Here is a 13,462-nt window from a genome sequence, read left to right as displayed (position 1 = left end):
TAGGCCGATCTGGTGATGTCTTTAATATGAGAGCGAAGGAGAGCGTGCTGTCGAGGATGACAACCAGGCTCTTAACCTGAGTGGAGGGAGAGATCGGTACTTATTATCGTTAGAGAGCGTGCTGTTGCTGCCTACAAGGAGGACTTCTGATTTTGAGCTATTGAGGAGGAGGAAGTTGGAGGAGAAGCAAGAGTTAATGTCTTCTAAACGCACAGGGTGAGACAGGAGGGTTGAAGGGAGGTGGTTGGTTTTGAGGAAATGTAGAGCTGGGTGTCATCCACGTAGCAGCGGAAGTGATTGTTATGTTTACGGAAGATGGAACCGAGGGGGAGAATATAAATAATGAAGAGGAGCGGCCCCAGGACGGAACCCTGGAGCACGCCAGTGGAGACGGAGGGATTTGGATTCGTGGTGGCCGAAGGCAGCAGTGAGATCAAGAAGGACAAGGATTGATCATAAACCGGATCAGAAGCTATGAGGAGGTTGTTTGTAATGTTAAGTAAGGCCTATTACATGACCAAATTAAGGCAAATAATACATAAACATCATCCGATTCCGACTAGAAAAAAACTATAGAAATTAGACATCTCCCTTCCAAAGAGTACTAATGCCCTCTAGTGGAGAAAACATTTCCTACTATGAAATGAAAAGGATCTAAACTGGTTTTCGGCAGTCAATATGATCCAAATAAAAACTGGGAGAGACGTAAAAATCCGCATTCAAATAATTTTTAAATAAAGATACTGCGTGATTGAATACGCCGGTGTGATCACACGACTTCCAACTGCAAGTTTCGTATCGTTACGTCTGATTGTGATTCAAATTTTTTTTTTTTTTTGGTCTCATTGGCCAAACTAGTAGAGCTGCTGTGGGCAAAAATAAAGTCAAATCTAATTTGTCGAATCAAGAGGAACAATGGATTGTGAAAGACAGCATGAACCAAAAGTGGTATTTGCCATGTGGCAAAAAAAAAAATGCCACATGGCAAAATCCATTTTCCCGCATGGCAAAAAAAAGCCACATGGCAAATACCACTTTTCGTTCTCGGCTCTACAGTGTAGGGGAGTAAGATTCGTAAATCTACTCAAGGAAAAGTCAAAAGTGTGGTGTGCTAAAACTACTCTTAGAAATACATTTTTCTCACAAATTTGCTCAAGTAAATGTAACAGAGTAAATGCTTTATCACCCACCTCTGCATTTAGGCGTAAACACACAGTGGTCGAGGGCTCTGCCCACCTGCACCAAAGTTTTAATTTGTTTGACTTTATTGCAATGATCAATTTCATTTTATTTGATTGTTTTTTGTTTTTTTTGCATAATGGCTCCATTTTGATAGAAATGACCAATTTGTCTTCATCCAAATTGAAAAAAATACTTAAGAAATGTTTTTATTTGAATGGAAAATGTGTTTGCGAAGGAACTGAATAAAAAGAAAACCCAGAAGGAGGCGGAGCACGCAATGCTGATCCGCCAAGACGAGGCCACGCAGGAACTGGAGAGACGGCAGCTTGGGAGCTTGCAGAGGCTACGCGTGGACCTCGTCCGCCTGCAGCACCAAACGGAACTGGACAACCAGATGGAGTACAACGGGCGGCGCCAGAGCGAGCTGCGGCGCAAGCACATCGTGGAGTTGCGTCGGCAGCCGAAGAATGTCAAGGTGCCTGAGATAGCGTCGTATTTTTTATTGTATTGTTATTGAAGCTGGGGGAGGGGGGAATCCATCCGTATAGGATGAACGTACAATGGACCATCATGATACCAGCCCCTCACCATACGTGTTAGGGTTAGGAGCATATAGGAGCATCTTCACGAGAGAAAATGAGCAAGTTTTCACCATACGAGCGCAGGGATGCTGGAGGTCAGTCACAGCGGGGTATGCTGAAGATCTTATTTAGTTTTTCCCTCTCAACGCTTTTAGGTCCTGGTCCCGACCAGCCCGGGTCTTTTGAGGGAGAGTTCACAGGAATACATTTTATTTGGGTGTGGGACGAGGGGGTTATAACCACAGGTGCAATTTATGGGTGGGTTGCAACTAGCTCAATCATCCAAAGGCCCGCCCAGTAACATATCATAATTATTTTAAATGTATCATAAATATGACAATGTGGTAGATTTTCGCAATAGCAGTCAAAAATAGTGACATTGCTCTGACCCCTGCCCCATTTTTCATTCTTCTAATTTCGTTTTCAGATTACATAACCTTAAAAATGATGCCTTGCATTAGGAGTAGTGTTGCACGTATGAACTGGAATTGTTATTTTTTATGAGGATAATGCATTCGTGATAAGAACACTTTTACATGACAAGCCGGATCTTGGATCGGATTGTGCTCGTATGATGAGGGTCCGCTGTCTGAAAAATTTTTTTCTTGTGAAAACATGAGTGGCTCTCATGGCACATGCAAGCAAAAATGAAGTGCTGCAGTGAAGTCTTTTTTCTTTTGTAGGCACTGGAGTCTCAGATCAAGAAGCAGTTTGAGGACACATGCAAGGTCCAGAGCAAGCAGTACAAGGCGTTGCGGCAGCATCACGCCGAGGTCACGCCCAAGGGCGAGCACAAGGGTGTCCTCAAGGCGCTCAAGGACGAGCACACGCGCAAAATGGCCGTCCTGGCCGAGCGCTACGAGCAGAGCGTCAACCACATGATGGCCTCGCAGGCGGTCAGTACGCACGAGATCAAAACTAGTTGTTTTACACTTAAAATGTGATAAGTGTCATGTTATCACGCGAATTTTGTTTGATTGTTTTAAACTTTCACGTGATCATTTTAAAGTATTGCTACGTTGATGCTGGCATAAAACACCTAAACGTTTTTGAGCATGAATTTGGCCTCCACTGAAAAAAATATTTCAAAAGTTAACCTGTAAATGGGTGGACATTTACAAAAATGCTAAGGAAATGAGAGTAACGTTATTTCAATTTTTATGACATGATGAACATACTCGGCGAATATCATTGACAAAATTGAATTCAGACTAGAAAAGTCACCGTACCCTCTAGTGGAGAAAATATATTTCTTAACATGAAATTAAAATGCATCTCTGCAAAGGCGTGGGTTTGAGTAGGGATGGTAGGGACATAACACTAGCAAGGATGCTGAAATTGTCCCTGCCAACTTTTAAGCAACCTTATTTGCATTACAGTGGTATGAAAAAGTATCTGAACCTTATGGAATTTCTCACAATTCTAAATAAAATGACCATCAAATATGAGCTGATCTTTGTTAAAATCACACAGATGAAAATACAGTGTCTGCTTTAACTAAAACCACCCAAACATTTATAGCGGCTTGGAAAATGAATGAATGGATGAATGAATATTTTAATGAGGTTAGAATGCAAATAATGACAAAAGGGGGAAAAATAAGGAAGTGAACCCTCTGCCTGAGGAGACTTAAAGAGCAATTTAAACCAATTTTTACCAAACAATTTAAGTCAGGTATGTGCCCAATCACTGATGAGTGGTTTAAAGCTGCCCTGCCCACTATAAAACACACATCTGGTAAGAAATGTCTTGATGAGAAGCATTGTCTGATGTGCGGTCAAGAGAGCTGTCTTGCCTGCGATCAAGGAATTTTGATTTGTATAAAGTTGGGAGAGGATTCAAAACCATCTCTAAACGTCTAGATGTTCATCAATCGACAGTCAGAGAAACGATCTACAAATGGAGAGATTTTGGCACTGTTTCTTCCTCTCCCAAGGAGTGGCCGTCCACCAAAGATGACGCCAAGAGTTCAGCGCAGAATACTCGGAGGAGTAAAAAAGAACCCTAGAGTGTCTGTTAAAGACTTGCAGAAATCAATGGCAATCTCTGTGCACACATCAACTATATGGCTAAGAATGGTGTTCATGTAAGGACTCCACAGAGGAAGCCACAGCTGTCTAAAAAAAACATTGCTGCTCGTTTAATGTTCGCAAAAAGGCACTTGGACACTCCACAGAAGTTTTGGCAAAATATTTGGGGGACTGATAAAACCAAAGTTGAATTGTTTGGGAGTAACACACGACGTCATGTGTGGAGGAAAAATGGAACAGCTCAGCAACATCAACACCTCATCCCCACCGTGAAGCATGGTGGAGGGAGCATCTTGATTTAGGTTATACTCTTTCGCTACCTCAGGGCCTGGACAACTTGCAATCATTCATGGAAGAATGAATTCAAAAGGATGTTTTGCAGGAAAACCTGAGATCGTCTGACAGTTGAAGCTAAAAAGCGGATGGAGGCTGCAACAAGACAATGATCCAAAACACAGAAGTAAATCAACTTCAGAATGGTTTCAGGAAAACAAAAAACACGTTCTGGAGTGGCCAAGTCAAAGTCCAGACTTGAACCCCATTGAGATGATGTGGCATGACCTAAAGACAGCGATTCATGCCAGACGTCCCAGAAATCTGACTGAACTACAGCAGTTTTGTAGAGAAAAATGGGCCAAGATTAGTCCTGATCTGATTTGATCAGACTTATCTGCAGCTACAGGAAGTGTCTGGTTGAAGTTATTGCTGCCGGGGGGGAGGGGTTTTTTTGTGTGCAAAAATATTAAATGTGATGGTTCACTTACTTATTTTGCCCCCATTCTGTCATTGTTTGCATACTAGCCTCATTAAAATATGAAAACCTATAAATGTTTGGGCGGCTTTAGTTAAAGCACTGTTTTTTTCAACTGTGTGATTTTGACAAAGATCAGATCACATTTGATGGTGAATTTATGCAGAAATGTGGGAAATTCCAAAAGGCTCAGATACTTATCCATACCACTGTATAATAACTTCAGTTATATAGGTCATTTAGATTGTCTTCCTATGTGTTGAAAGGGTAGAATTGAGCCTACCATTGTTAAGTAAATAATTTTCATGATGTTCAGACGTGCTGAATGTGCCAGTCCATTGTCCCCCCCCTTCAAATGCACGTTTGATTGGCTGATGACTTGACACTCAAAAAATTGAAATATACTTCTGAACCAAATTATGAATGCATAAACAAAAATCTTAAACAAAAACATACCTTTATGTTGGTCTTAAGCAGCTGGATTCAGCCATTAGGCGAGTTATGTCGTATTCATTGTGGCCACTAGAGGGCAGGGTATTTACCCAAATCAATAAAACTAAATACAAACACTTTGAAAACAAACGATTACAAGGCCACTCTAATTAAACAAATCCTCGAAGCAGCAAAATTTGAAGCTTTTTTTCTTATCGAATTACTCGATTAATCGTTACGCCTGATTGGAATTGTGGAGTCATCTGATTATTGTAGAGCTGAAACGAGTACTCGAGCAACTCGAGTAACTCGAGTTTAAAAACTGATCCGAGTAATTTTATTCACCTCGAGTAATCGTTTATTTTGACAGCTCTAAGCATCGCGTTTTGCTCGGACTACTTTTAATGCGGGACAACGCGCTGTCACGTGCGGAGAGGAAGAAGGGAAAAAAAAAAAACTTACTGCAGCTGACAGCCGCCACAAACGACGCCGACGTTGCCAAATACTAGCCCGCACGATGCTAAGTTGGTAACAGCTAGCGTCTGATGCGTCTCATAAAGATCACATGTATGTTGAACTAGATGCGCAATGACAGACTCGGCCGCGTCTGGGCAGCGTTATCAAACAGCCGCCATCTTAAAGCAGTACAGCGCTAAGCGCTAATAAAGAGCGCTAAGCGCTAATATATAAGATTAACGTTACTGTCGCTACTAGCTCACGTAAAGTTAGCCCTGCGGATGACTAGGTTTCAATTAATTATGACCACTGTCATTGCGTGGCTAACGTGTCTTACATACAGGCTTTAACATAACATAGCATTGTGGAGTGATGAGGGTGTAAAATAAAAACTTAATCATGCTAACTATCAATTTTAGCTCAGTAGTCATTGCTGGATAAAACACCAAGTAGCACTGGTCCCTAATGTGCTCCAGTATAGCCTGTATCATACATTTATTTTAAACACTGCAAAAACTCAAAATCCTATCAGGACTTACAGTTTAGACTAACTTAAAACTTAACTAGAACTTAAAAATGGCTTGACACAAAGAGAAATTCAATGGACACACGTGGGAAAAAATCCTAACTTTTAAGTGATGTGTGTTATCAAGCGTAACGGCATTTTTAGGTAATATATTTTTTTTTTTAAATAAGATCTAAAAGCTTTTTGAGTGAAAGCAGTGAATTAGTCTTTTTTTTTTTTTTTTTAATTCTAGCTACAATATACATCGAAAATAAAGACATTGATTGACAGAAAATGGTTCAAGATTAGATGAAATGTCTTGTTTTCTCATGTATATTTATAATTGCTCTTCACCTAAAAATATATTTGTTTTATCCGATTACTCGATTAATCGATAGAATCTTCAGTCGATTACTCGATTACTAAAATATTCGATAGCTGCAGCCCTAGATTATTGTTGCTGTCTCTTTGGAGGAAAAAAGTTAAATCTATGATGTAGAATGAAGAGGAAAAATGTAAGGAATTTTTGTCTGCTGGAAAATTGGGGAGACGTCAATTGTGGAAATGTTTTTTTATTTTGGTGTCAGCTTCGGCTGGACTCGGCCCAGGAGGCAGAGTGCCAGGCGTTGGCGCAGCAGCTGCAGCAGGAGTTGGAGCTGCTCAACGCCTACCAGAGCAAAATCAAGATGCAGACCGACGTGCAGCACGAGCGCGAGAGCCACAAGCTCCAGCACAAAGTCTCGCTCAGGCGCGCGCACCTCGAGCAAAAGGTACGTCCACCGGCCGACACTTTGACAGTCATCAATAAATCTGTTGCTGATTTTGGACAATTCAGATGTGACGAGTCTAAATACCCCCCCCCCCTTTTTTTTTTTTTTTTTTTTTTTTGCTCCATCAGGTCCAATTGTATTTGTAAAAAAATAAAAATAAAACATACAAGGCGAAAAAGGCTCAGGGTGTTAAGAGTTAAATTATAGTTTTTAGTGTTTTACTATGTGCTTAATATTGCTCAAATATGCACCTAATTCATTCATCTTGGATCAATTCATTAACAAATTTTTACTTTTTTTCCCTACCAAACAAACAAACAAACAAACAAACAAACAAACAAACAAACAAACAAACAAACAAAAACTATATTGTAAATATTTTTATATTGATCCAGAAAAAAAGTCATCAGTGGTGGACACGGGACAATTGAATGTTTTGCTGAAAAGCATCGTAGGAGATGTAGTTCTTCCTAGAAGAGATGAAAACAATTCAATAAACCAACTAATTCACATTCAACCACATATTTATTCAATATCAATCGTCAAAAATACTGAATGTGCATTCTGGGAAAAGCATTTCTATTGAGATGAATGCAGAAGCAAGTCCACCTGTCTGTCACCAGGAAACCATTTAAAACACACCTGAATACGCAAAAAAAAAAGCAGCTAACGCATTTTAATGTTATGTCATTTTTGAAATAGTGAAATTATTTCACTGAATTTGACAAATAACACATAAAAAATAAATGAAATAAAATAAAAAATGACATGCAGTTCACATTTTATGCGCTGTGAGGCGCTAAAATGCTGGTTTACTCACGAAGCTGAACTTCAAGGTGTTAGTCCAGTGCTTCTCAATTATTTTGTTACCCCCACGTCCAACTTTTTAAATGGTATCATTAGTCTATAAAATTATTATCAGTACACCTCTGTATAACATTGTGTACTTAAAAACGTAATATAGATCAATTTATAATAAAGTATAACTTTATCAATATTGCTTTGTTTGTACTTTGAAACATAAAAAAACTTAAAGCGCAACAAATTGCCTGAATTTAAAAAAAAAAAAAAAAAAAAAAGGTCGCATCCAAACTGTAAAAATATGCTCTTGGGAATTTTTTTTGACCATTTAATACTGAAAAATTAAATGTAATAAAATGAATAATTGCAAACGGATTAGCAACATGAACCCATGAGGACAATATGCCAAACAATTTGACCGAAAAAAACAAAATGAATCGAACAGAAATGACAGTGTCATTGGACAGGGGGACACTTTCTTGTGGGATTTTTTTTTTTAACTGAGCAACTTGGTATGCCACCTTACATGATGCTAACAGTGCTTGCTGGTTTACTGATGTAACACTGACAAAGCCGGACAATTATTGGCAATATTTGGCATGCTTTCGCTGGAAAAAAAATCCAGCGGCTTATCAATGCGATTGGGCTCTTATGTCTTTAGATAGACTTCATTATGATATTGACGGGACACGTGGCGCGAGGCTGATGAATAGGGGGCCTATTTCCATCAAAGCTGAACGATTGGAAACACGGACAAAGAGCTATTTATGTTGAAAATTCTTGTGAATAGATGCTTAAATCCCTGAATTCTTTATAGATATGGATGTAAAACAGTCTCGATTCTTGGTAAAAAAAAAAGTGCAGTTAGCATTTATTTTACGTCAATATTGCGAACTATGACGCCAACACAGTAGCGGCTAATTTATCACATTGATTTTTTTCACAGCGTTTCAAAATGCATTCATGGTACCAAAAATATAATTATCTTGAATCTTGGAACAAATCACTCCTGAAACAATCCTTCCTGTTTGTATGCGGTACAGCTTTTGCACTTTTTCAACCTAAACCCAGGAAGATGGCAACCCTATTTGTGCATTTATAGACTTGACTACATCCTACATGACTATTTGTTGTTGCGTTCAGATCGAAGAGGAGCTGCTGTCGATGCAGAAGGACCACACGGAGCGCGTCAAACTTCTTCTGGAGCGCGAGGAGCACGAGTTGGAAGCCTTCGACATGGAGAGCGTGCGTCTGGGCTTCGGGAACTTGGCCGCCGCCGCGCTGGACTTCGCCAAGGACGACTTTAGATGAGAACCGCGTCGTGCGACTTGGGTTTTTCCTCAACACGCGCACCCCGATACACGCGTCCACACAAAACCGGATGACCGATTTCTCCGCACTTGCGACAATGTGAAGACATATCCAAGCCTATTGCTGCCACACCAGACAACAAAAAAAGAATAAATAATACCACAGAAGTGGGTCGACGATCTTTAACTCATTCGCTGCCACTGACGGCCAAACTATTTTGACCGGGATGGCCTTCCTGGGTCGAAAGCCGTCGGGGGCAGTCGATGACTTAAAATGCGACGTAGGCGCGCGCGCGCACACCGGGCCCGGTCGTACTCTGGTCTTTCCTGCCCTCCCTCTTGGATGTGAATGGCAGTGACCATTTTGATATGTATAACGTGGTCATTTGTCTGGTTAAATTGTGCAACTTTTTTTCAACGTGGAAATGTTTCTGTCGTGGTAGCAATATGCCCGAGTTGAAAAGGAAGAATCAGGCGTTTCTAGCACAAAGGGCTCGATAGTGTACGCGGGCGGCTACTTTGTACCGAAAGATTTGACTTATTTTCTTATTCCGTTTTAAGCGAGCGATTCTTCTCGGATAAGTGTTACGATTCCATCGTTTGGGATGAGGCTGCCGATTGCATGCACTTTAATCACCACCACCAATCAATCACACGCTGTCTGTCCAACGGGAAGAAATGAAGTGTTTTAATTATATTTGTAAATAAAGTGCTGATGGCATAGGCTGCGTCTTCTCATTTTGTCCCCATTTTGCAATACACATCGACAAAAACAGTGGTCAGTACAGTCAGGGCCGGCCCAGCCTCTACGCAGACTATGCAGCTGCTTAGGGCCCCTGACCACTAGGGGGGGGCCCCAATCTGGCAATTGTTTAATTTATATTCTATTTTGTTTACTACACTTTGCTTTATTTGAATTTTGTGAGTTTTGATACTTGATTACAAGCTTAAGAAATATAAAAATTCTTCCTTAACCTCTTTCTGTCTTCTTTTAGAAAAAGGTTTGGCGCTATCTACTGTAAGTACTGACAATTATTTGGGGTGAGAAGTTTGAAGTATGCAGTGCAACAAAATCTGATTAATATACAAAATATGGACGTATGGGTTAGATTGAATGTATGGGTTTCACAGTACACTGTGACAAAATGGTGGGCCAAAAATATGGGCCCCTTTGCATTACTTTGCTTAGGGCCCCCAAATGGCCTGGGCTGGCCCTGAGTACAGAGGACCAATTTGAACAATGGATCAACTTGTGCAGACGTCCAAAAGACCAGTTTGATGCCAGCAAGGTGAAGCCATTCACCTTCATATGCAGTAAACATTTTGTTGAGGCTGATCCATTGACTGCCACAGCCTGCCCCGAAGAGGTAAGCCATTTTATTTTTAGCGTGGCGTTTTGCAGTGCTGCTTCTGTCTGACATTGAATGACCTGAAAAAAATAAAATGTATGAATCCCAACAGTCATGTCGGTGTATTTTTCTAAAATACGGCTATTTAAATAAATTAGCCATGTTTGGCCTTGGTCTTTTTGTATTAAGCCTATTCATGCCAACAGGTAGGCTCTAGAATTGACAGCTTTACCTTTTCTGTTGTAAAGAAACAACCTTAGTAAGGGGGAAGTGTCAATAATTATTAATACAATTAAGATTTGTTATTAATAAAAAAATTAAAAAGTGTTTGTTGGCTGTCACAGAGTAGCATTTGCGATCGCTACACAAAAATAGCAATGTAAATCACCTTCAAGAATGGTCAGAGACAACCAGAGGATACAATGTAAAAGAAAGGCAAAGCATATGGTGGTAAAGGATAGCTCGGGGGTGTCCAAAGTTTTTGCAAAGTGGGCCAGATTTGGTGTGGTAAAAATGTGGGGGGCCGACCTTGGCTGAGGTTCTTTACATATGACAACAATATATTTAAACAAATTTTAGCAAGCCATTCTGTTTCACTTTTGCCTTTTTATTATAATTTCAACAGTCTTAAAGGGTATGAAAACGCAAAAGGGGTGTGAGACATCAATAGAACCGTTATGTGCCGAGATAACAAATATTGATAAAGTTAACAAAAAAATCAATCACATTAATGAGCAATTATCGAAAATAGATCGAAAATGACCAACATTTCCGAAAGTTCCGGAAACAGCCGAATGGGGCGGAGACGTCATAACAAGGAAACAAAAGGTCGAGGCAGGTGCCATCGTTGTTTATCGACGAGAGAGTTGCGTTCGTGTTTTATCAAAAAATCGCTAAAATGGTTCAAAGCTGTCATGCTATGTGGTTTACAAATAGCCATTTGTCGCAATGTAGTTCCCATGAGTTCCCGAACGCGAGAAAAAGAGCCGGACTACGCAGACAATGAGTAAAGTTTGTCAGTGCTAAGAGGGCTAATTTTGCAGACCCGGCCTCCGGCACGGTTTTGTGTGGTGCGCATTTTACACCTGAAAGCTATATGAACTATGGGCAAATGAAATCAGGTTTTGCTAAGAAATTGCTGCTGAAAGCAGATGTGGTACCCGGTGAAAGAGGACGATGACTGGCTCTGATGAGACCACCTCACCACCCCAGGCAAAGCAAAGGAGGGAAATGGCCAGAGTGAGTACTCTTTTATAATAAAAAACATATCACGCATTGGATATAGGACTGGACACATGTATAAATTATCGCTCGTAAAATATATACCGGTAGAACAAATCCTCTAATCCCATTCATATTTGTGTCGGTTGGCAGAGCGAAACCGATGATAGCATATTAAATGATAATTATTCTATACATGACTTTATTTTGCGGTCACGGTGTATCAGCTTCACAAAAAGAAATGCAAAACAAACCATTCGGTGATTCTGTTGCCGCCGGTGTTTCATCAGTGTGATTGCTCCCCTCAATGATCCTTTCATTAGGCTGCATTGGCTTTCGTTTAGGCTCAAACTGATAACCCAAAACACCAAAGAAAGGTTCATAACTCTCCTCGTCACCATTAGAAGAATGTTCGTCACGTCGGATTCGTCGCTGCAAATTGAAACTAAATTGTCCACCATCATCGCCGCCATTCAGTACTAAGCACTGAGCCGGTTGTTTCCCTATAGTGACGTCACGCACGCAATATGCTAGATTTCCGGCATCTCGGGGGCGGGTCCTTTTAGCTTGACAATCGACCTAATTTCTATCATTTTCTTGGTGTTGCGATGTGTGGAATTACACCAAGTGGCATGATATGAATTCAAAAGGCATGCGTTGATGGATAAATGATGGAATATTAGCATTTCCCCAGATGTTGTCATACTTTGGCCATGTCTGGGATAGCTTGTTGAAACAGGAGAACGTAATTGTCAATGGAGTAAGAAAAATATGTCGATAAAGCTACCTCTGAATTAGCTCTGCTTTTTTTCCAGCCCTCAACACTCAAGCAATCTCTTTAACTGAAAATGTGTATGTTCTTCCATATCTTTACCAGTGAATTTGGCACCAGTGACATCATTTTCGGACAGAATTGGTAGGTTTAGCCCAGTAAACATCTCATTCGTACACTATTTACATGTATCTAGCATGAGGGACAAACCAAGTTTGACCCCCCTAGCAACAGTTGCTAACGTCATGAATATTAATGAGCAAAGATGACGTGTTATGTGTGGTACACTATTGGGTTAGTTGGTCCATGCAGGCCAGGTGCCCTGCCCTGCCTTGGGACTACTCCAACTAAAGGATGGCGAGCTAGAAATCAAGGCCAGCGGGCTGAAGACTGCCCCTTTCCTGTCCCTCAACAAAATTGTCGAGTCAGGGTCTGTAGAAGGCTCTGTAGTCGTCTCTCCCCCCCACGACTCAAGCCAGGCACTCCTGATACCCATTCAACTTCCAATAAATCATGCTGCACTACACCTACCTTGCGCATCCATAAAACTGAAACCATATTATATATATGTTAGCTGAAAAAATACCAAACCACAGCGCAGCTGTCCTTTATCCATGTCAGAAGCCTGAGTCTGCTTAGTCTTACAGCCAAACCAAACACTGGCACCAGAGGGCAGTGTCTCCTCCATCATTAAACAACATACAATATTTTGGGACTTTTTGGGTAGCGTAATGATACTTAAACGGTTAATTCCGATTTACATGGAAGTTTGGGTTACGTCGCCAGCATAGGACTGGAACTCGTTCGTAACCCGGGAACTACCTGAATTGTACTAAGTCACAGCAAATGCACGTGTATGCATTTACATACTTTATTTGTAAACTATTTTCTTCAATAACCTCCAAACGACTCACACACTGGCTGGTTGTAGTTAAAGCAATGTTTTCTATCTGTGTGATTTTGACAAAGATCAGATCACATTTGAGGAGTTTATGCAGAAATGTGAGAAATTCCAAAACGTTCAGATACAGAAATGAATACATTTCAAAATAATGGTATATTATGTCATTTACTTTTGCAAAAAAAAAAAAAAATTGTCATGACATTTATGAAATTCAATCCGGTTTTGTATTGATTTCATGATGATTTTTTTCTAAATATTTGACCACATTCACTGATTTTGGTTTTCATTAGCATAAACGTCAATTTATCAATTACATTTTAGATTTGAACATTTTTGACATTTTTTTTCTGTTCACCCAAATACTGAAAAAAATACCCTCAAAAACCAAACCAAAAACC

At 40.3% G+C, this 13,462-nt stretch overlaps 1 protein-coding gene across 3 annotated transcripts in view; it reads left to right on the top strand.

Moving 5' to 3' along the window:
- Window positions 1-10,423, top strand: part of taok3a (TAO kinase 3a) — a 65,306-nt gene extending 54,883 nt beyond the window's left edge. Inside the window, exons 5-8 of one of the 3 annotated variants that reach the window (XM_057831177.1) lie at window positions 1,418-1,657; window positions 2,447-2,659; window positions 6,525-6,707; window positions 8,652-10,423. In XM_057831177.1, the coding sequence (XP_057687160.1) occupies window positions 1,418-1,657; window positions 2,447-2,659; window positions 6,525-6,707; window positions 8,652-8,819 (804 nt within the window). In that variant the 3' untranslated portion in view covers window positions 8,820-10,423. The remainder of the gene's footprint in view (window positions 1-1,417; window positions 1,658-2,446; window positions 2,660-6,524; window positions 6,708-8,651) is intronic. The other 2 variants (XM_057831176.1, XM_057831175.1) reach the window with 2 other exon arrangements.
- The last annotated feature ends 3,039 nt before the right edge of the window (window positions 10,424-13,462 follow it).

The sequence above is a fragment of the Corythoichthys intestinalis genome, chromosome 3 (genome assembly GCF_030265065.1).
Source record: "Corythoichthys intestinalis isolate RoL2023-P3 chromosome 3, ASM3026506v1, whole genome shotgun sequence".
NCBI lineage: Eukaryota > Metazoa > Chordata > Actinopteri > Syngnathiformes > Syngnathidae > Corythoichthys > Corythoichthys intestinalis.
Note: the sequence above shows the minus strand (reverse complement) of the source record. Positions and strands in the feature narration are given on the sequence as shown.